This window comes from Chlorocebus sabaeus, chromosome 14 (genome assembly GCF_047675955.1).
Source record: "Chlorocebus sabaeus isolate Y175 chromosome 14, mChlSab1.0.hap1, whole genome shotgun sequence".
Classification (NCBI taxonomy): Eukaryota; Metazoa; Chordata; class Mammalia; order Primates; family Cercopithecidae; genus Chlorocebus; species Chlorocebus sabaeus.
In genome coordinates, this window is record NC_132917.1 from 90,321,118 (window position 1) to 90,345,818 (window position 24,701).

Here is a 24,701-nt window from a genome sequence, read left to right on the forward strand (position 1 = left end):
CTCACAGTCTCAGAGGGGGAAGCAGATGGGCCGTGATGAAGAGGGTTTTTGTTTCAGTCTCTAACACTGTGGGTGGAATGCTACTCCCCTGCTGACAGTAATAGTTTGCAGCATCTTCAGCCTCCATGCTGCTGATTGTGAGCGTGTAAGAGGTCCCAGAACCGCTGCCACTGAACCTGGCTGGGACTCCAGAAGCCAGACTTGATGTTGTATAGACAAGAAGCCTTGGAGGGAATCCTGGCTTCTGTTGGTACCAGTGCAAGTAGCTGGTGCTTATACTTGAGCTGGCCGTGCAGGAGATGGTGACTCTTTCTCCTTGGGAGACAGCCATGGATGTTGGAGACTGTGTCAGCACAATTTCTCCATTGGACACTAGGATTATATAGAAGGGATGAAAATGTATAAACGTGAACAAAAATAGAATGTCCTTATACCATGCAATATGTAAAAGTACTATAAGACTTAATTTTAAAAGAAAAAAATGAAAAGCCTGTTTTAGATTCAAACTCCCATGCAAAATACAATCCTGAGTTTAGAGCTCCCTCTTTCTTACCTGTGACACTGAGCAGAAGGAAGATGAAAATTTGAGCCTGAAAATCCATTATGCTAGCTGAGCCCTGTCACAGGCTAAACATACCTCTTCTTAAAATGAACACCCTTTAAAAGCAATTCTGAGCATTTTGTGGTTATTGAGGAAGAAGTAGGCAAATTAGCAGGGTAGGAGGTCCTTGGCTTGTAAGTCCCTATGGGCCTTCCTCTTGTATAAGTGATACAGGGCAGGGAAGCTTCTTTTTCTGAAGTGGTGTGAACACTGGTCCAGGGCATTATCTGTTTGTGTGCACACAGGCTTAATTTGACCTCTTAGCAAGGGAAGTTCTACTGGGCAGGGTGTGAGCTGTATTTGCTCTGTGGTATGAATTTGCTAAGGAATACCTATATAATGTCCATGGGAAAACCCCAAACTCCACAGATGTTCCTTCTCTTTCTCTGGAAGTTGCTAAACTGTGGTTTAGCCAGCTTCCCAATCACTGTGGTCTCCTCAAATGACTCTACCAAAACCCCAGTGTGTAATCTGGAACCTAGACATCCTCAGAGATATTTTCACAGAAGATTCACACTGGTTTCATTCAGAGAAGATAAAACACCAGTAAGGTAGGGCAAAGTAAACCTTTTTGTGTGAAACTGAAGGAAATCCAGTCATTAGTTCATTAACAAGTGCAACTTACCTAGCACTATACCTTTACTGATTTTGAAAGCATCCTGGGCTTTATGGAGCTGGAATAGAGATTCAGATTAAATAACTACAAATCAAAATGATGGTTATTTTAGTCACAATATGAGCAGTGTTCTGTTGCTAGAGTGTTTAGCCAGAGGTCCTATTTTTATCTGGGTATGCTGAAGAATACTTTTCCTAAAAGTTATATATTAATTCACAAAGAGTTAGTGAGAGCACTAGAAGCAGAGAATATATGTCAGAGCTTGTTCAAAGCAAAGTCTTAAATTTTAGTCTCATTTCAAATTTGGATTCTATTCCTCTTGAATGGACTACTGAAGAGTAGTCCATTCCTCATGAAGACCACGAGGAAGCATGAAAATATCTGCATTGCTTCCTCAAGGATGTTTAATTGCCTCATTGATTCTCTCGGGAAAGAATTCTCCCATTGTTGCTCATTGATTCTCAAAGATTAGAAGTAAAAATAACTTAGGGAATTTGTGACTAAAGTTCCCATGCCTAGAGATACTGACCTCCTATGTGGTGTTGAGTTTACCTTAATTCTTGAAGGATGCTTAACTTTGAAGTGAATTCTAGGTATATGGCTACCTTTTCTTATCATTTTAAGGATATTTTATGGTCTCTGTTTTTCCTCATTTATATTTAGAGGTTAGCTGTTAATCTTATTCTCATTTCTTCAAAATGAGAGAATTTTTCTGAATAAGATTTTTTTGTTTGATCAGTAGACACTAAAGTGTAACATTATTTATGCAAAGTAATGCTACACAGCAAGAAAAATTAATAAATTGCAACAACTTGAATTTTTACAACAAAATTAAAATGACATGTATCTATTACCCAAAACACATCTGAGAAGCCAATTTATAGAAATAGAAGTATGTATGTGTAAAGATCTAGGTAAAATTATATTAACTAATCTATTGATTATATTAGCAAAACCTGAACATAATTTAATTTCCCCTCAATAGAAATGTTTGAATAAAGTATAGGTTCTCTACACAATCCAAAATGTGATGATAAATAATAGGTTATATTTTTCATCTCTTGATCTGGCGATAATCTCTTTAAATATATTTAAATATAAATTCCCCAAAATGTTATTTTATGAGCCAATATTTGAAAACACAGAAGCAGAATTATGAAGAGTAGTAGTTTGTCTTTTCTATCTTTACAAATATGGAATCATTTTGCATCTTGTGGGGTTACAATGAAGGCAAAAAAGGGGGTTATGACAATGGGAAAAATGTATGCATAACACACAGCAATGTTCACAGAGATGAATGAAGTTATAGTGACGAATGAAAAATGTAAAAGGTAATTTGATTTATATTGAATATATATGTATCAGGAATATGGAATGAGAGGAGACAGGTAAACACAATAAAAACTGACCACTGCCTGAAATAAGGATATTACAGAAATAAAACAATGTTATATAAACATCTAAAAACAGCATAATAATCACTAGAACTCAAAAAGATCCTGTATATGTGTGTTCATTCATAGAAAGATGGAAGTCCCTACATTATCATTAATATTTTCACCATCAGAGAAATAGGATGCTACTCAGAAAAATATTTTTTAAACAATTTATTTTTTAATAAAATAAAAATATTTTTTATAAATATAAATAAATATAAATATAAATATAAATATTTTAATAAAATAAAAATATTTTTAAACAATTTTTAAACAATTTAAAAAATATTTTTTAAACAATTAAAAACAATTAAAAAATATTTTTTAAACAATTGACCTAAATCATATCAGGTATCATATCATATCAGGTAATTTCTTGAGTCCAGGCATGATCGTGTAAATGCATGTTGGTTAAACCCTTGGACTTGTAATGCACATTACAACTTTCAGGACTCCTCTCTGTTTAGTATTATAGGAGACCTTCTGACTACATCAAACTTCATCTAATCATGTTTTAACTGCACTGAAAACTTTTGGCGGGAAGTGAGCTGGAAAACCATAGTGTCATTGCATATTCAGACCCCAAGAGGGAGCTGAGAGATCATGCCTTTGGGAAGTGATTATGAAACAGTCCCCACAGTGGAGGATTCCAGAGCTCTGCGTGATAACATTGCCTATCTACTCTGACCCACGCCCTCCCCAGATGTGCAAAGAAAGTCCAGCTGCCAGAAGCCCTTATCAGTGTGCAGATTCACCATAATCAACACTCCTTTGCACCCACCACATCTGTAGGGGAAGTGTAGTTCCAGGCTCAGCTCCTCAGGTGTCTTTTACCCAGGTGAAAGTCCAAGGTAGATCAGTCACAAAATCAAAGTCCTCAGTGGAATTTTTAAATTGTTTTATTAAAGTACAGTGTCAAACCCTGAAAAGCACCTATTTTAAGTGTGCAAATCAATGACTTATGGTAAATTTGCAAAGTTGTAGATAACAAGGGTTTAATCTTGCAACATTTTAATCACCCCCTGAAGGATCCCTTATGCAGACCAGCAGCTATTTTTATTTCCACTCCCAGTCTCAGGCATTTATTAATCGACTTTCCCTCTATTGATTGCCTGATATGAACATTCTATATAAATGGAATAATACATGCGTAGTCGTTTCTATCTGGTTTCTTTCCATTAAACTAAGTTTAGGTTCATCCCTGTTTTAGCATGTATCAGTAGTCCATTCCTTTTTGTTTTTGGATAGTATTCTGCTATATGGATTTTATTTATCTATTCACAGGTTGAGGAACAATCAGGTCCTTTGCACTTTTTGGTTATATGATGATCAACAATGCTGCTATGAATATTTGCCTGTAAGTCTTTGTGTGGACACTGGTTTTGATTTTTCTCAGATAGACCTCTACAAGTGGAAATGCTGAGCCATATGATAAATTTCTGTTTGTTTTTTAAAAACTGCCAAACTGTTTTCAAACGTGGCTGCATCATTTAACATTTGCACCAACAGTGTATGAAGGCTCCTTTTCTGTCACCATGGAACCTTTTTTGTCTGGCACCAACTTTTGTTATTGTCTGTTTTTTAAACTATTATCAAAATCATTATAGTGTATATGGAATGGTGCCTATTGTGAATTTAATTTGATTTTTGCTAATGACTAATAATGTTGAGCACTTTTTCATGTGCTTACTATCTGTTCATGTATCTTCTTCCATAACATTTATACTAAAATATTTTGTTCATTGTTGAATTGAGTTGTCTTATGACTTATATATTCTGGAAATATGGCATTTATCAGATAAATGGTTTATAAATAATTTCTCTTGTCTGTGGTTTGTCTTTTCATTTTTTAATGGTATCCTTTGAAATGCAGATATTTTGAACATTAGTGAAACCTAGTATATTGGCATTTTCTTTCATAAGTTGAGCTTTTGATATTGTAACTAAGAAATATTTGATGAACCCGGAGATGGAAAAGTTTTAACCTAAAGGCTTTATAATTTCAGCTTTTAGGAATGGGTAGAAGCTGGAAACATTCCCCTTAAAAACTGACACTAGACAAGGATGTCATCTCACACCACTCCTTTTCAATTGAGTATTGGAAGTTCTGGCCAGGGCAATCAGGCAAGAAAAAGAAATAAAGTGCATTCAAATAGGAAGACAGGAAGTCAAACTATCCCTGTTTGCAGATGACATGATCCTGTATCTTGAAAACGTCATCATTTCAGTCCCAAAGCTTTTTAAGCTGGATAAGCAACTACAGCAAAGTCACAGGATACAAAATCAACGTGCAAAAATCACTAGCTTTCCTATACACCATTCATACATTCATACAGCATTCCTATACACCAACAACAGTCATGCCGAGAGCCAAATCACGAACTCCCATTCACAGTTGGCACAAAAGTAATAAAATACCTAGAAATACAGCTGACAAGGGAAGTGAAAGATCTCTGCAAGGAGAACTATAAACCACTACTCAAAGAAATCAGAAACAACACAGACAAATGGAAAAACATTCCATGTTCACCGATAGGAGGAATCAGTATCATTAAATGGCTACACTGTCCAAAGCAATTTATAGATTCAATGCTATTCCCATTAAACTACCACTGACATTCATCATAAAACTAGAAAAAAACTATTTTAAAGTTCATATGGAACAACAATAACAAAAAAGTCTGAATAACCAAGGCAATCATAAGCAAAAAGAACAAAGCTAGAGGCATCACATTACCCAGGTTCAAATCATGCTACATGGCTACAGTAATCAAAACAACATGGTACTGGTACAAGAACAGACACGTAGACCAATGGAATAGAATAGAGAGCCCAGAAATATGTCCTCACACCTATAACCATCTGCTGTTATCCTCCGCAAACTAACACAGGAACAGAAAACCAAACCCTGCATGTTCTCACTTATATAAATGAGAGTTAATGATGAGAACACATGGGCACATAAGGGGGAACAACACACACTTGGGCCTATAGGAAGGTGGGGGGTGGGAGAAAGATAACTAACGGATACTAGGCTTAATACCTGCGTGATGAAATAATCTGTAGACCAAACTCCCATGACACATGTAACAGACCTGTACATCCTGCATATGTACCCCTGAACTTAAAAGTTAAAAAATAAAATTAAGTCTCTGATTTATTTCGATCTAGTGTGCATGGCAAGAGGTCAGGGCCTAAATTCGTCTTTTCACCTATAGATACCGATTGAAAATCTATCCTTCCTCCCATTTAATTTTCTAGGCATTATTGTAAAAAATAACTTACCAAAAATGTAAAGGTTTATTTCTAGATTCTCAATTCCATCCTACTGATCTATAAGTTCATTTTTGTGCCAGTACCATCTTGTCCTGAAAACTGTAGTTTATAGTTGTTCTCTGCTTTATAGTATAGGTGATCCTTGGACAACACTGATGTAAGCTGCGCAGGTTCACTCATACATGGATTTTCTGCCACATCTGAAATAACAAGACCAATCTCTCCTCTCCCTCCTCCTCCGCCTACTCAATGTGAATACGATAAGGATGAAGACATTTATAATGATCCACTTTCACTTAATGAATAGTAAATATATTTTCTCTTCTTTATAATTTTCTTAAAACGTTTTCTTTTCTCTACATTACTTTATTGTAAAATACAGTATGTAATACATATAACAGTCAAAATATGAGCTAATCAACTGTTTACACAATTGATAAGGCTTCCAGTCTACAACAGGCTATTAGTAGTTAGATTTTTGGGGATTCAAACATTAAACATACATTTTCTATTGTGCACAGCGTCTGGGCCCTTAACTCCCACATTGTTAGAGGGTCCACTGTACGTTTTGAAACTGGAAATTTTTATGCCCTCCAACTTCAATTTTCTTGCAGAGTTGTTTTGGTTATTTGAAGTCTTCTGAATTTTCATATAAATTTTGGAATCAGTTCACCAAATTCTATAAGAAGGCTGCTGGCATTTTGACTCAAATTGTGTTGAATCTGTAGATCACACTGGAGAGAATTATCATCTTAATAATATTGAATCTTCCAATCCATGAAAATGAAATGTCTCTTCACTTATTTAGGTCTTCTTTAGTTTCTCTCAGTAATGTTTTATAATTTTCAGCATATCTCTTTTTTGTTAAATATATTCATAAGTATTTTCTTCTTGTCAAAGTTTGTTCATTGTTTTTATACTTTATTTTCAAGTTATTGATCAACAGTAGTCAATCCTATTTGTGTATTCCATATTTGTGAGTTTGCTTGCCTGCTAAAATTTAATGTAATCCCAAAGTCAATACACAGGGTGCTTTTATTCTCATTTGTGGACATGCACAGAGTGGCAAAAAGATTGAGCCACCGAACATGCATGCTCCCAGCTGAGGTTTAACAAAGCCACACTCTGTCATCTTGTTTCACTTCTCATACTGTAAACAAGCGTCCTTTTGCTCAATTTTGTTCTTTCTGTTGGTAATTTTGCTGTTATAAGTGTTCCCCAAACATAATGCTGAATTGCTGTTTAGTGTTCCTAAGCACAGGAAGTCTGCCATGTGTCTTATGAATAAAATATGTGTGCTAGATAAACTTTGTTCAGGCGCAAGTCATAGTGTTTTTGGCCATGAGTTCAATGTTAATAAATCGTGTGTGCGCGTGTGTGTGTGTGTATAGGAAGATGCCTTGTTTTACTGCACTTCACTTTGTTGCTCTTTGAAGATACTGTTTTTTACAAATTGAAGGTTTGTAACAACCTTGGGTTGAGCAAGTCGATCAACACCATTTTCCCAAAAGAATGTGTTCAGTTTGTGCCTCTGTATCACATTTTGCTAATTTTCACAATATTTTAAACTTTTTCATTATTATTATATTTATAAGGGTGATCTGTATTCAGTGATCTTTGATGTTACTATTATAATTGCTTTAAGGAACCACAAAACACACAAACCACACGTATGTAAGATGCAAACTTACTTGATAAATGTGTGTGCGGTGACTGCTCCAGTAACTGGCCATTCCTTGTTTTCTTCTCGTTGGGCCTCCCTATTTCCTGAAACACGATAATATGAAAATTAGGCTAATTAAGAACTTTATAATGATCTGTAAGAGTTACAGTCAAAGAAATAGTCACGTCTCTCACTATCAATCAAAAGCTAGAAATGATTAGACTTAGTGAGCAAAGCATGTCAAAAGCTTAGATAGACCAAAAGCTAGACCTCTCGCCCCAGTTAGCCAAGTTGTGAATGCACAGAAAAACTTCCTGAAGAAAGTTAACAGTGCTACTCCGGTTAACACATCATGAATGTCTACAAAGCAACACAGCCTTATTGCTGATATGGAGACAGTTTTAGCGATCTGGATAGAAGCTCAAGCCGCAACATTCCCTTAATCCAAAGCCTAATCCAGAGGAAGGCCCAAACTCATGGAATTTATGAAGGCTGAAAGAGGTGAGGAAGCTGCAGAAGAAAAGTTTGAAGCCAGCAGAAGTTGGTTCATGATGTTTAAAGAAAAAAGCCACCCCCATGACATACACGTGGAAGGTGAAGCAGCAAAGTGCTGATGGAGAACCTGCAGCAAGCTATCCAGAAGATCGAGCTAGAATTATTATTATTATTATTATTATTATTATTATTATTTTGAGATGGAGTCTCTCTCTGTTGCCCAGGCTGGAGTGCAGTGGCCGGATCTCGGCTCACTGCAAGCTCCCCCTCCTGGGTTTAGGCCATTCTCCTGCCTCAGCCTCCCGAGTAGCTGGGACTACAGGCCCCTGCCACCTCGCCAGGTTAGTGTTTTTTTTTTTTTTTTTTTTTGTATTTTTTAGTAGAGACGGGGTTTCACCGGGTTAGCCAGGATGGTCTCCATCTCCTGGCCTCATGATCTGCCCGTGTGGGCCTCCCAAAGTGCTGGGATTACAGGCTTGAGCCACCGCGCCCGGCAATCTAGCTAGAATTATTAACGAAGGTGGCTACACTAAACAACAGATTTTCAATGTAGATGAAACAGTCTTATGTCGGAAGATGATGCCATCTAAGACTTTCATAGCTAGAGAGGTTCCTGGCTTAAAAACTTCCAAGGACAAGCAGACTCTCTTATTAAGATAATGTGGCTAATGACCTAAGTTAAGTCAAAGTCAATGCTCATTTACCATTCTGAAAATCCTAGGGCCCTTAAGAATTATACTAAGTCTACTTTTCCTGTGCTGTATACATGGAACTACAAAACCTATATGACAGCACATCCGTTTGGAGCATGGTTTACCAAATATTTGTTGAGACCTACTGCTCAGAAAAAAATATGTCTTTCAGATATTACTGCTCGTTGATTTACAATGCACCTAGTCACCGAAGCACTCTGAAGGACATGTACAAGGAGATGAATGTTGTTTTCATGCCTGCTAACACAACATTAATTCTTCAGTTCATGCATCAAGGAGTAACTTTGACTTTCAAGCTTTATTGCTTAAGAACTACATTTCATAAGGGCTAGAACTGCTGTAGATAGTGATTCCTCTGATAGATTTGGGCAAAGTAAATTAAAAACCTTCTGGAAAGGATTCACTATTTTATATGCCATTAAGAAAATTTGTGATTCATGGGAGCTGGCCAAAAGATCAATATATGTATTGTTTAATAACAATGTATAACAATGTATTGTATATTTCTTTTTAAAAAATAACAATGCATTGTATATTTCTTTTTTCTTGTTTTTTTTATTTTTTATTTTTTATTATACTTTAAGTTCTAGGGCACATGTACACAACATGCAGGTTTGTTACATATGTATACATGTGCCATGTTGGTGTGCTGCACCTGTTAACTCGTCATTTACATTAGGTATATCTCCTAATGCTATCACTCCCCCCTCCCCCCACCCCAAGGCAGGCCCCAGTGTGTGATGTTCCCCTTCCTGTGTCCAAGTGTTCTCATTGTTGAGTTCCCATCTATGAGTGAGAACATGTGGTGTTTGGTTTTCTGTTCTTGCAATAGTTTGCTGAGAATCATGGTTTCCAGCTGCATCCATGTCCCTACAAATGATATGAACTCATCCTTTTTTATGGCTGCATAGTATTCCATGGTGTATATGTGCCACATTTTCTTAATCCAGTTTGTCACTGATGGACATTTGGGTTGGTTCCAAGTCTTTGCTATTGTGAATAGTGCCCCAATAAGCATACGTGTGCATGTGTCTTTATAGCAGCATGATTTATAATCCTTTGGGTATATACCCAGTAATGGGATGGCTGGGTCAAATAATATTTCTAGTTCTAGATCCTCGGGGAATCACCACACTGTCTTCCACAATGGTTGAACTAGCTTACAGTTCCACCAACAGTGTAAAAGTGTTCCTATTTCTCCACATCCTCTCCAGCACCTGTTGTTTCCTGATTTTTTAATGATTGCCACTCTAACTGGTGTGAGATGGTATCTCATTGTGGTTTTGATTTGCATTTCTCTGATGGCCAGTGACGATGAACATTTTTTCATGTGTCTGTTGGCTGCATAAATGTCTTCTTTTGAGAAGTGTCTGTTCATATCCTTCACCCACTTTTTGATGGGGTTGTTTGTTTTTTTCTTGTAAATTTGTTCAAGTTCTTTGTAGGTTCTGGATATTAGCCCTTTGTCTGATGAGTAGATTGCAAAACTTTTCTCCCATTCTGTAGGTTGCCTGTTCACTCTGATGGTAGTTTCTTTTGCTGTGCAGAAGCTCTTTAGTTTAATTAGATCCAATTTGTCAATTTTGGCTTTTGTTGCCATTGCTTTTGGTGTTCTAGACATGAAGTCCTTGCCCATGCCTATGTCCTGAATGGTATTGCCTAGGTTTTCTTCCAGGGTTTTTATGGTTTTAGGTCTAACATTTAAGTCTCTAATCCATGTTGAATTAATTTTTGTATAAGGTGTAAGGAAGGGATGCTGTTTCAGCTTTCTACATATGGCTAGACTGTTTTCTCAGCACCATTTATTGAATAGGCAATCCTTTCCCCATTTCTTCTTTTTCTCAGGTTTGTCAAAGATCAGATGGCTGTAGATGTGTGGTATTATTTCTGAGGGCTTTGTTCTGTTCCATTGGTCTATATTTCTGTTTTGGTACCAGTACCATGCTGTTTTGGTTACTGTAGACTTGTAGTGTAGTTTGAAGTCAGGTAACTCGTGTTGAATTGATCCCTTTACCATTTTGTAATGGTCTTCTTTGTCTCTTTTGATCTTTGTTGGTTTAAAGTCTGTTTTATCAGAGACTAGGATTGCAACCCCTGCCTTTTTCTGTTTTCCATTTGCTTGGTAGATCTTCCTCCATCCATTTATTTTGAGCCTATGTGTGTCTCTGCATGTGAGATGGGTGTCCTGAATACAGCACACTGTTGGGTCTTGACCCTTTATCCAATTTGCCGGTCCGTGTCTTTTAATTGGAGCATTAACCTATTTACATTTAAGGTTAATATTATTATGTGTGAATTTGATCCTGTCATTATGATGTTAGCTGATTATTTTGCTTGTTAGTTAATGCAGTTTCTTCCTAGCATCAATGGCCGAATAAGAACAGCTCCAGGCTACAGTTTCCAGCGTGAGTGACGCAGAAGACGGGTGATTTCTGCATTTCCAACTGAGGTACTGGGTTCATCTCACTGCGCCATGTCGGACAGTGGGTGCAGGACAGTGGGTGCAACCCACTGAGCGAGAGCTGAAGCAGGGCAAGGCATTGCCTTACCCAGGAAGCACAAGGGGTAAGGGAATTCCCTTTCCTAGCCAAGGGAAACCATGGCACACAGCACCTGGAAAATTGGGTCACTCCCACCCTAATACTGCGCTTTTCCAAGGGTTTTAGCAAATGGCACATCAGGAGATTACATCCTGCTCCTGGCTCAGAGGATCCCACGCCCACGGGGCCTCACTCATTACTAGCACAGCAGTCTGAGATCTAACTGCAAGGCGGCAGCGAGGCTGGTGGAGGGGTGCCTGCCATTGCCTCCGTTTGAGTAGGTAAACAAAGCGGCCAGGAAACTTGAAATGGGTGAAGCCCACTGCAGCTCAAGGAGGCCTGCCTGCCTCTGTAGACTCCACCTCTGGGGACAGGGCATAGCCAAACAAAAAGCAGCAGAAACCTCTGCAGATTTAAATGTCCCTCTCTGACAGTTTTGAAGAGCGTAGTGGTTATCCCAGCATGGAGCTTGAGAGCTGAGAATGGACAGACTGCTCCTCTAGTGGGCCCCTCACTCCCAAGTAGCCTAACCGGGAGGCATCCCCCAGTAGGGGCAGACTGACACCTCACATGGCTGGGTACCCCTCTGAGATGAAGCTTCCAGGCAGCAACATTTGCTGTTCAGCAATATTCACTCTTCTGCAGCCTCTGCTGCTGATACCCAGGCAAACAGGTCTGGAGTGGACCTCGAGCAAACTCCAACAGACCTCCAGCTGAGAGGCCGGACTGTTAGACAGAAAACTAACAAACAAAAAGGACATCCACACCAAAACCCCATCTGTACGTCACCATCATCAAAGACCAAAGGTAGATAAAACCACAAAGATGGGGAAAAAACAGAGCAGAAAAGCTGAAATTTCTAAAAATCAGAGTGCCTCTCCTCCTCCAAAGGACTGCAACTCCTCGCCAGCAACAGAACAAAGCTGGATGGAGAATGATTTTGACGAGTTGAGAGAAGAAGGCTTCAGACGATCAAACTTCTCCAAGCTAAAGGAGGAAGCTTAAACCCATCGCAAAGAAGCTAAAAACTTTGAAAAAGGATTAGACGAATGGCTCACTAGAATAACCAATGGAGAGAAGTCCTTAAATGACCTGATAGAGCTGAAAACCATGGCATGAGAACTATGTGGTGCACACACAAGCTTCAGTAACTGATTTGATCAACTGGAAGAAAGGGTATCAGTGACTGAAGATCAAATGAATGAAATGAAGTGAGAAGTTTAGAGAAAAAAGAGTAAAAAGAAATGAAAAAAAACTCCAAGAAATAGGAGACTATGTGAAAAGACTAAATCTACGTCTGATTGGTGTACCTGAAATTGATGGGGAGAATGGAACCAAGTTGGAAAACACTGTGCAGGATATTATACAGGAGAACTTCCCCAATCTAGCAAGGCAGGCCAACATTCAAATTCAAGAAATACAGAGAACGCCACAAAGATACTCCTCAAGAAGAGCAGCTCCAAGGCATATAATTGTCAGATTCACCAAAGTTGAAATGAAGGAAAAAATGTTAAGGGAGGCCAGAGAGAAAGGTCGGGTTACCCAGAAAGGGAAGCCCATCAGACTAACAGCGGATCTCTCGGCAGAAACTCTCCAAGCCAGAAGAGGGTGGGGGCCAATACTCAACATTCTTAAAGAAAAGAATTTTCAACCCAGAATTCCATATCCGCCAAACTAAGTTTCATAAGTGAAGGAGAAATAAAATCCTTTACAGACAAGAAAATGCTGAGAGATTTTGTCACCACCAGGCCTGCCCTGCAAGAGCTCCTGAAGGAAGCACTAAACATGGAAAGGAACAACCGGTACCAGCCATTGTAAAAACATGCCAAAATGTAAAGATCAATATTAACGAAAGTTTGAAAAAAGTTGATTCCAACCCTCATGGATGTTTTTGAGAATGATTAACAGAAGTTTGAAAAAGTTGATTCCAACCCTCATGGATGATTTTGAGGGGTTCAAGACTTCAGTGGAGTAACTTAAGATGTAGTAAAATTAAAAGAGAACTAGAATTAGAAGTATACCTATGTAACAAACCTGCACGTTCTGCACATGTATCCCATTTGTAAGAAGAAATAAAGAAAAGAAAAGAAGTAGAACTTGAAGATGTAACGGAATTGCTGCAATATGACAGTAAAACATGAATGGATGAGGAGTTACTTCATATGAATGAGCAAATAAAATAGTTTATTGAGAGGGAATCTACTGCTGTGAAGATGCTGTGAGCAAGGTTACAGTGACAACAAAGAATTCATAATTGTATAAAAAAAAACTTAGTTGATAAAGCAACAGTAGGGCTCAAGGATTGACTCCAATTTTGAAAGAAGTATTGCTATAGGTAAAATGCTATCAAAAAGTATGTCATGCTACAGAGAAATATTTAATTAAAGGAAAATTCAATCAATGAGGAAAACTTTATTGCTGTCTTATTTTAGGAAATTCCACAATCACCCCAACCATCAACAACTGCCACCCTGATCAGCCAGTAGCCAACAACATTGAGACAAAACTCTCAACCAGCAAAAAGATTACTCACTGAAGGCTCAGATAGGTATTACCATTTTTTAGTAATGAAGTATTTTAAATTACGTACATTGTTTTTAAAACATAATGCTATTACACACTTAATAGACTACAGTATAGTATAAACATAACTTTTATATATACTCAGAAACCCAAAAGTTTGTGTGATTCACTTTATTGTGATAGTTGCTTTATCGCAGTGGTCTGGAACCAAACCTACAGGCATGCCTATATGTATATGCCTATATTTAAGACTTTATCAGATATATATAATCTGTTTAAGATACTCACACAAAAAGTTACATATTGATCAGCTAATGAAAATGTGACCAGAGGCTCACAGGAACATAAACCAGTACTACCACTAGGACCAATGGCTCAATATTTGTTAATTCAGCATTTGTGAGCTTACAGATATCTATTGAAACATAATAAAATGTAACTGTATAGAGAGATAAAATTTATTTGTGCATAATGCATATTTTATTGTGTTACTTTGCCAAAGTTGTTTGTTACTAGCAGATTATATGTGTAGTGGTGGGAGACACATATTCCTTATCATTTAATATACATACAGGATTATATTTTCTGTAGTTAAAATAATTTTACTTCTTTCTTTTAAATATTGATGTATTTTATTTTTCATTTTTTTTTGCTTGATTGCTTGATAAGAACATCCAGTGCAGTGTTGAATTGAGTAGCAAGAGTGAATATCCTTGCTTGTTTATAATATTAGAAGGAAAGCATTCTTTTAACTTTAAATTTGATGTTAGCTGTAGGTTTTTCATATATATCCTTTGTAAGGCAAAGAAAGTTTCCTTCTCTTACTACTTTGTTGAGAGCTTTCGTCATAAAAGAGTTTTGAGCTTTATCAAATGGCTTTCTCCATTTCTTGAGATGATTACAGTTTTTGTATTTATGCGACATATTACATTATTGATTTTCAGATGTCAATCTACCTTGCATTGTTTAATAAATCTCATTTTGATTAAGGTGTATAATCATTTTTATATGCTACTGGATTCTATTTATTAATATCTTTTGAGAATGTTTTCACATGCATTAATAGGGGATATTGGTCTATGGTTTTCTTAGACTGTCTTTGTTTGACTTTGTTATTACGGTAATACTGGCTTCATAGAATGAGTTGGGAAGGATTCTTTTCACCTCTGTTTACTGAAATAATTTATGGAAGATTGGTAATATTTATTGTTTAAATGCTTGATAGAATTCACCAGTGAAGCCATGTAGTCTCAACTTTTCTTTTCTTTTTTCTTTTTTTTTTTTTTTTTGAGACGGAGTTTCCCCCTGTCGCCCAGGCTAGAGTGCAGTGACATGATCTGGGCTCACTGCAACCTCCGCCTCCTGGGTTCATGCCATTCTCCTGCCTCAGCCTCCCGGTAGCTGGGACTACAGGCATTTACCACCAGGCCTGGATTTTTTTTTTTTTTGTATTTTTAGTAGAGACGGGGTTTCACTGTATTAACCAGGATGGTCCCAATCTCCTGACCGCGTGATCTGCCCGCTTCGGCCTCCCAAGGTGCTGGGATTACAGGCATGAGCCACTGCACTGGGCCTCAGCTTTTCTTTATCGGAAATTTTTAAATTTCTTCTCTTGTTATAGTTCTATTCATATTTTCTATTTGTTTTTGAATTAGTTTTGGGCTATCTCATCTAAATTATCTAATTTAATAACATAATATTGTTTATCATATTCTCTTACAATATTTTTAAAGTTTCTGTAGGGTAGGCAGTTATATCCCTTATTTCAACCCTGATTTTAATAATCTTGGCCTTCTCTTTTGTTCTTCAAAAGTCATAAAGGATTTTCAATTTTGCCAGTCTTTCCAAATACACAACTTTTGGTTTCAATGATTTTCTGTCTTTTACTTCATGGATTTATACTCATTTTTTATTATTTTCTTCCATCTGCTTGCTGTGAATCTTGCTGGCTCCTCTTTTTCTAGTCTCTTAGGATAGAAACTATCCCATTGGTTTTTAGATATTCTTTCTTTCTTTACTAATACAGGTAATTACAGGCCAATATTTATACAATTATTTATTTATTTCGAATCTTCTACTCTATAGAGGAAACCTTCACCACTGCCTCACTCAGGAAGTAACAGGAGGAACGTGAGAAGCTGGGATGAAAACACTATTTTGAGGGATCTGTTTGTCTGATGCTGGTAAGAACATATTACCAGGGGAAGCTTCCTTATTTAATCCCCTTAGGGCAGGGGTCATTTGAGAGAAAGAGAATAAAAACAAACAAAACACTTAGGCAGTATGACAGCTTTAGTGGACAGTCCTAGGTGGGTTCCATGATACACAACCACTGGTGTTCATAAACAGTGTAATTCCCTCTTCTTGAGTCTGGGCAGAATTTGTGACTTCCTTCTAGCATAGACAATATTGCAAAGCTGAAGGTACTTTGCAGATGCAATCAGGGTCCTGAATCAGTTGGGTGTGAGTTAATCATAAGGGAGATTATTCTGAGTGGATCTGACTTAATTAGGTCAAAGCCACTAAAAGAGGAACTGAACTCTTTTTGTTACCAAGAAATTCTCCTAGCTGGTTTGATTATTAGTAGCCCATGTGGCAGGAAACTTCAGATGTTCTCTAGGACCTTAGGGTGATCTCCATCCAACAGCCAGTAAAAAGCCAGGACCCTCAGCCTTAGAGTTACTATGAAAATAATTCTGTCAACAACTTGAATGATCACAGAAGCAGACCCTTTAAGTCTCCAGGTGAGAATGCAGACTGGTCAACACCTTGACTATAGCCTGCGAAACCTTGAAGAGAGGACCCAGATGAGCTGTGCCCAGACTCCCGACTCATAGAAACTGCGTGTGAATTATGAAAGTGTGTTAATTTAAGCCACTGAGTGTGTGATTATGATAATTTGCATGGGCAAACAGTCAACTAATAATGAAATTTCAGATGTAGTGAGATACGGTTACAAATTTAGAAACCAATGTAACTCTTATTAGACTGAAATGCTGCAAAAGCCTATTTTGCCAGAGTTTCTCTGCTTCCTTTGTGGAGGATGCAGAAGACTGAGGGAGGCCAAGGTAGGGATGGAGGGACACAGGATCACTAATTTTTTCATGATCGTTACTATGCACACTTGCACTTCTGGAGTCCACTCTACCTGTAGTGCTAGAGCAATTAGAAAAGCAAAAAGAGAGAAGATGAGAGAAAACCTTGACAATGGACGTGGAAAATATCACAGAAAAAGGACCTGTAATCCCAGCCCTTTGGGAGGCCGAGGCGGGTGAATCATGAGGTCAGGAGCTCATGACCAGGCTGGCCAATATGGTGAAACCCCATCTCTACTAAAAATATAAACAATTAGCTGGGCGTGGTGGCAGGCACCTGTAATCCCAGCTACTTGAGAGACTGATGCAAGAGAATCACTTGAACCTGGGAGGTGGAGGCTACCATGAGCCAAGATTGTGCCATTGCCCTCCAGCCTGGGTGACAGAGTGAGACACTGGAAAAAAAAAGAAAAAAGAAAAAGGACATGAACACTGCATGAGGAGTAAAAGACAAGTTATTAAACCTAGAGCTGAGAATCTAACTTTTGGGAAAGGCACAGAGACAGAGACATCTAAATTAAATCAGCAGAAATAATTACCTTACAATTGTTAGGTTTCTAAATAACTAGAAAAGCCTTTTAATGTGGATTCAGCAAATAAAAGTGGAGAAAAGTCAAAATTCAGGTGAGAAGGCCACCTATATCTGAAAGATATGGCAATAATTTTGATTATTCAGAGCATTTTAAAAAAATGACTACAAAATTTTCTTAAAGTTTGAAATTCTTCTGTTGGTAAGGGTCTTTGACATAAAAATATACATTGAGAAGTAGAACATTTCTGAGAGGTCCTGATACAGTAAAGATATTATTAAATTATAAAGCTGGTTGTAACACACACACGTGCACACACACAAACATCAATTTATGGATTTTCTGATAGTTTGACCCTTTGTTCAAACAAGCCTATGGCAGCAGGCTGATGGACCTGGATAAAAAGCCACATCTGAGGGATTAGAGCCTCAGGGAGCAGCTGCCTGGGGAGGTTTTTGTTTAGGCCTAAAGCACTGTGGGAGGAGAAGTCTTACTCTGCAGACAGTAATAATTTGCAGCATCATCAGCTTCCACAGGATTAATTGTGAGGGTGAAATCGGTCCCAGACCCACTGCCGCTGAACCTGGCTGGGACCCCAGTGTCTTTATTGGATGCTTGGTAAATCAGGAGTTTAGGAGGTTGTCCTGGTTTCTGCTGATACCAGTGAATGAAGTTTATTCCGAAGAGACTGACACTCTCACTGGCTCTGCAGGTGATGGTGGCCTTCTGCCCTGGAGACACGGCCAAAGAGGCTGGAGACTGGGTCAGCACAATGTCCCCATTGCATCCTGAAAAGATAAAGACAAATAAACTATATCAGATATAGTGAGACTGTCCCCAGGTAGGCCCATGCATTGGTGACACTTGTAACCACAGTCATATGCAGCATCTTGAGTAACCAGAAAACAAAAGATAACTGGGGAACTTACAACCTCCAATGAATGCCTTAAATCCAACAACCAAGAACCCAACCAAGAACAAAAAACAATGGTGGCCACATGAGTTTGCCCGATGTTTCTCTATACCCCCTCACCTGGAGCCCAGAGCAGGAGGATCCACAGGAAAGGAGCCCAGGACCCCATTTCTGAGAGCTGAACTAGAGGCTGCTCCTCAGGGCCCCTGACAAGCTGCCTTTAAGGATGCTCTAAGCAGCTTGGACCGTTGCCTAATGACCCAACATGCAAATCAGCTCAGAAAAGTTTGGGTTGGTGCTCAAAGGGGACACCTGCTCTTATTTCACCCAGTGGGAGTTGGGGCTAACAAAACATTTCCTAGGGTAGCTCAAGCATGTCCCAAGGGATTTTGTGACTTTTTCTATTGGATCTTTGCCTGCCAGTGTACTTGAGATACCATGTGGAGGAGTGTACTGGGGCTGCCCTGCCATTTGGATATGTTATTTCAGAAATACTTTTGATTATTCAAAATTAAAATTTTTGATCATTATCAATAATCATGCATTTTAAGTTGTTATCATGGTGAGAAAGAGAAAGCAAGTTGGGTGGCTTTTATGAAACTGGTTCATACGGGAAGGGGAAGTTTGTTCCACTGAGTGAGTGGTATTTAAACAAGTCTATAAATGTTATCATGATCTGGAAAGGATGAGGGGGGTGAGTATGAAACCTTGATGAAGACTGGAAAACTAAACTAATCAAGGAACTTGCCTCAGTGTGGACAAGGCAGGGTCTCTCCATCTGCTTAGTCCTGAAACCAATGCTGTATCCACCAGAGGACCTCAGAGGCAGAAGACTCATCGTAGTGGATCCTATTCAGAGTGGAGAATAACCATCCCCCAATTCCTGCTGGTTCCATCTGCCTTGCCACTGGAAACTGAGAGCTAAGGAACTCCATCTCCTCCTACAGCAAGAGAGGGTGTCCACACCAGTCAGTTGGCACTCTCACCCCCGCATAGGTGAAGGTTTTCCCCCACCAAAACCAGTCTAAAATGTCTGGAAGAGGGGACTGCGTCTTCAAAAGTGCGGACACCAACAAAAGGCTACAAGGAACTTGAAAAGCCAGGGAGCATGATGCCAATCACCACTTCTCCGTGAGCTCCACTCCAGGATTCTATTCTGTTACTTGTGATGGAGTTCAGGGCCAGAGAGGTCCCTCTACACTGCTTCCAACTGTGCACTTGAGTCCCTGATTACTCAGTTCTATTTTTCATTGATATGAACATGCATATTAGCTCTACTTAACTAAAAGTTTTCTTTTATCACTCTGAGAGTTGTTTTTATGTTTTTAAAATTTTATTTTATTTTATTTAGACTAAAATAAATTAGTGGTTTCCCAAAGGATCTAGGTAGAATTACAATAATGGTTTTTCTACACCTTAAATCTACATTTTTATAAACAGTTGAAAATGAACACCTGAGAATTCCAGCTACACCTTAGGGCAAAGGAGATGAAGAGTGGGAACTTAGATTAGTGTGGTGAGTTTGAGTGGAAAATTCTATAACCCTCTTGTTTTTCCTAAATAATTAAATTAGGCTTACCTAGCTCTATTCCCCTAGAAGAAAGTAAGAATAATGGAATTTGAGTATTCCTCGAAGAAACAAAGAACATTTTCAAGAAATTTAAGAAGTTTTCATACTTCAACCTTTCAGATGTCTAGTAGATATCTCGGGAAAACAGGGCAAGCATCAATTTGTGGATTGAAAAGAAAGATAAAATATTTCAGTGGAGCTGGTATGCCATGAGGAAAGTCCTGAAAAAATTCACCTGAACTCTTGGCACTTTTGTGCCATGATTAGGGTTGGGACAATCCCTGAGCTTTTCCCCCTCCTACAACTCTGGGTGGAGGAGGACAGAAGCAGAGGTAGGAAGTAAAAGGTAGACGATTGGGGTGAAATTTGCATTTCTTTTTTTTTAGGCTGCCAAGAAGACTGATCATTAAGAAGCCTGTAGAAAATAGAGACAAACTTGATCACTTTAAATTATCCACTGTCCTGTCCTCTGTCTTCTACTCTTTCTCCAGCAACCAAGTGGTAAAAAAGACCTACTAAACACAACCCGCAAGGACACAGTCCTCAGACTCAGTTCTGAGGTGGAGGTAGGTAAGGTAATGATAAAATGCACCCACATGTGTTTGGAGCAATCAAGAAATGTTGAACTATACCATATTTTGGCAAATAGAAGACTTGGATAAAGCAACCCCATCAAGGGTAAGTAATTTGAAGTGAAATAATACTGAATAATTACAAACATACCATGGGAGAGGGCTATATGACTGACAAAAATATATAGCAAGTAAATAATAAGCTAGATAACTCCTCTGAAAACGATGTACTCTAGTAAAACAACAGTATTTTCTGCAGCAAATGATTGTAAATTTAGAAGACACACCAAAAAAAAGCCCTTAAATTTATTTTCAAGGATGAGATAATTAGCAAGAAAATAATAGGTAAAATAAATGTGTCTGGCTACAGGTACAGGATTTAAAAAGTAAAGCAGAACTAGTAATTATAACATAGAAAAAATGTAATCAGGCAAAGAAATAAATGGAGTCAAAGACACATAAGGTAAACTTAGTAAAGGAATAAAGTTCAGAATAAAAGGCAAAAAAATCAATTACAGATAATTATAGAAAGGACAGAAAACAGGCACCCAGTATACATGGATAGTTGATGTGTTTTAATTATAGAATTTAATAAAATAACATATGAAATAAAACGTAATAACATAATGACCAGAATGTCAATATGTTTAAGTGAAGGTATGTTAAAATACGCCACCATAACATATATATGAATTACATATTTATTGAATACATAAATATTAAAAGATAAATCTATAAAAAATATATAACAAAGATTTATATGAATATATATCTGACTTGGTATTTAAAGAGACTATTTGTAAGCCAGAAGAAAAAGGAATTCTAAAAGAAACAAAAAATAAATATATAAAGAAAGCAACAGAAACCTAATATAAAGTTTGTAAGTAGAAGTTTTAAATCAATGTCAAACACAAAATTATACACTGAAGAAAATCAATATGTATAAAAACAAAAATAAACTATAACAAAGACATCTCACAAAATGATAAAGAAAGCAAATTTAAATTAGAAAAATAATCCATAAAATGAAAAATTAATAAATTACACCTCACCTAAATTGAAGTTTTTGATCTGAAAAAAATCTCTCTTAAAGGGTTGTAATAAATTGAAAGTGGACTTATGCAATTTAGCAAATGAACTCTTGAGCAATTATCTCAGAGAAATAAAACGTTATTATACAGAAATTTGTACACAAATGTTCACAGAAGCTTTATTTATAGTAGCTAAATCAAAGAAATTACCCAAATGTCTTTCGGTAAGTAAACAGTTAAATAAACTGGGGTAATCATATCATAGAATACATTCAGAAATAAAAAGCAATAAACTATTGCTATACCCAACTTCGATGAGCCTCAAGGGTATTATGCTCAGCGAAATAAGCCAATCTCAAAATGGTACTTATGGTATGATGTTAAGGATAGGGTAGAGAAGGTGAGTGTGGCTGTAAAAGGGTAACACCAGGAGTCTTGTGGTGATTTAGCTGAGTTTTTTGATTACCGTGGTGGTTATAGAAGGCCACATACATGATTCATTCACATCGAGCTACACACACATAAACACAATCGCATAAACAAACAAAAATTGTGTGCATGTGTAACTTGTGAAAACTGAATTAAGTTCTATGGATGACACCAATGTTAATTTCCTGTCTTTGGTATTGTACTATACTTTGAAAGATGTCAGCATTGGAGGAAGTTGAATGAGGATGCATGAGACTTCTGTATATTTCTTTGCAACTTCCCATGAACCTATAACTATGTAAAAACAAAAAGTAAAAAATATCATAAGCTTTATTACTTGAAAACCTTGAAAAAAAATGAATTGCCATTTTCCATGAAATAATTGGTAAAAAACTTAAAGTCTTATGCCTCCCCCTGCTGGTGGGAATGGAGGGGGATGGAAAAGCCATTACTTTGGTGGCTGCAATGTGGATTTCTACAGACTTTCCTAAGTAATCTCCGCTCACTATTGGAGTGAAATTTAGAATATGTATACTTGTTGGCCCAAACTTACTACTAAGAAAATTGCCTATAGATAAAAACTCCGTGTTGTCTAAGGAAACATCTGAATGCCTATCAGTAAGAGATGGCTAAATAAATTGTGCTATTTTCATATTATGAAAAATCATGCAACTTTTGAAAGAGTTAATTTCATGCAATTTACCTGTTTATTATACAATATCAAGTGTACAAGCAGAAATGCAAAATGTGTTTTTATAACACATAATCCAAGGTTTGAGAACCTACAAGAAAAACCACAGAACTATAGCATACACAGGATAGTAATTTTTTTCATATATTAAATATGATTCATGTTTCTTGGGGTGACTATAGTTTTCTCACTAATAGAAGCACAGTAAGTTGATTAAACCAAAAATCGTGACACAATTATATACGGAGGAAGTCAGAGCACTCTGTTCTTAAGCTCAGCTCTAGGGAGAAACTATTTACCCAGCCTAATGTGCTACATACAGTTTTATTATTGTCTAACTGACTGGGGAAAGAGAAATTCTCAACTCCATCCAGGTCTAGCATCCTGTCCCACCTACACGGGTGGAGAAAGAAGCAAAGAGACACTTGTGATGTTAACAGTCCACAGACATAAGCTCACTAAAGCACTGAACCCTAAGCATAGGAGTATAGAATGCTTCTCTTCCCCTACACCTTACCCCCATATTATTAAAGGCCTATTTCTAGCACTTCCCTTCACCCAATATATTTTATCTGGCTGTCAAGTAAAAATTATAAGGCATAATAAAAGGCAAAAAGACACGGTTTGAAGAGATCAAGCAAGCATCGAAACCAGACATGGCAGGGATGTTGTAATTTTTAAAAGAGGAGAAATGTAAACTGAAAGATGAAGATCCCAAGAAAAAGCAGAAAAAAAAAAAAAGCTAGAGATTAAAAAACAAAACAAAACAGAACACTGTAACAGAAAGGACTGGGTATGGCTGAGAAAAAAAGAGTCTGATTTTGAGAGTATATTGACAGAAATCTCCAAAACAGAAAAGAAAAGAGAACAAAGACTGAAAACCAAAGGCCCAAGAACTGTGAGACAGATACAAAAGGTGTTACATTGTTTAACCCTTTTTCTCTTTAGAAAAAAAAGTACAGTTTTCTGCCGGTGTTCATGTGATTTTACATAAACACACTCTTTGAGGATGAAGCAAATCTGACTGATTTTCAACGTGAAATAAAATATAAAATCTATTCTTGGAATTATTTCTAAACAGAACTTGTCTCTAATCCTAATATAACAGACATGTATATGATAATCAGTATTTAATAATTTTTTGTGTGGTAAATTTCACAGCAAGAACAACGTAAAGTGGAATATCACATTCCACACAAAAATATCACATTTCTCTTCAGGTTGTCTCGCTAGGCTTGTCTTTGTACAAGTAGCAAACTTTGCAGCGACCCGTTGGATTTCATTTGCCTGATGTTGGTGGTATGCTCTTGGGGAAAGGTCTTCCACACAGGTGAAGAGGTATGACATCATCAGAGCAAGGGTGACCTGGAAGACTTTGCTGCCCTGGCTTGTGATGCTTTAACAGCGTTTTTTCAATCCATGTCAGTCTGAAGTTTACATGGCTAATCGTGTGCTCAGGATTATCCTTCTTGAACAGGATGTAGAGGTTCAGTCAGCACTGTAATGTTTAGAAGGTAGTGAAATACTTCCTTAGACCAAATCTTGTGCTTTCTGAAGAAGCGAGCATCAAATCAGCTGAGTCCACTGCTCCCATCTTCTCATTAGGGTCCACAATGACATATGGCTTCTTAGTTTTCTTTCCATTTCTGGTGTCTGCTTCAATCACAGTATCATCGTGGAATGTTGGTCACATTCTCACTTTCTTCTTCTTGAGGTAAACACCGTAGTTGCAAGTGCTGCCAGCAAGTACTCTTGGGCAAAAGGCAAATAGGTTAACGAACACGAAGAAAAAGGAGGAGGACGGGGTGGAGGGGTGATAAAGGAAACAGTATTGACTAAAAATATTTCTAAATTAATGTCAGACATGGAACCACAGATCCAGGAAGATCAGGAACACCAAGCAATATAAATGCCAAAATAAGCAAACAAGCAAAACAAACAAAGAAACAAAACAAAAACAAAAACAAAAAACACTTGAGCATATAATTTTTAAACTATAGGAAGTCA

The 24,701-nt window shown here is 37.5% G+C and overlaps 2 gene segments (V, D, J or C); both read right to left on the reverse strand.

Annotated features, from left to right (window-relative positions):
- Nucleotides 1-24,701, reverse strand: part of LOC103241327 (immunoglobulin kappa variable 2-24-like) — a 978,355-nt gene that overhangs the window by 154,013 nt on the left and 799,641 nt on the right.
- On the reverse strand, nt 17,954-18,592 carry LOC140713396 (Ig kappa chain V-III region PC 3741/TEPC 111-like). The segment is given in 2 exon segments: nt 17,954-18,276; nt 18,522-18,592. Coding segments are annotated over 2 exon segments (372 nt in total).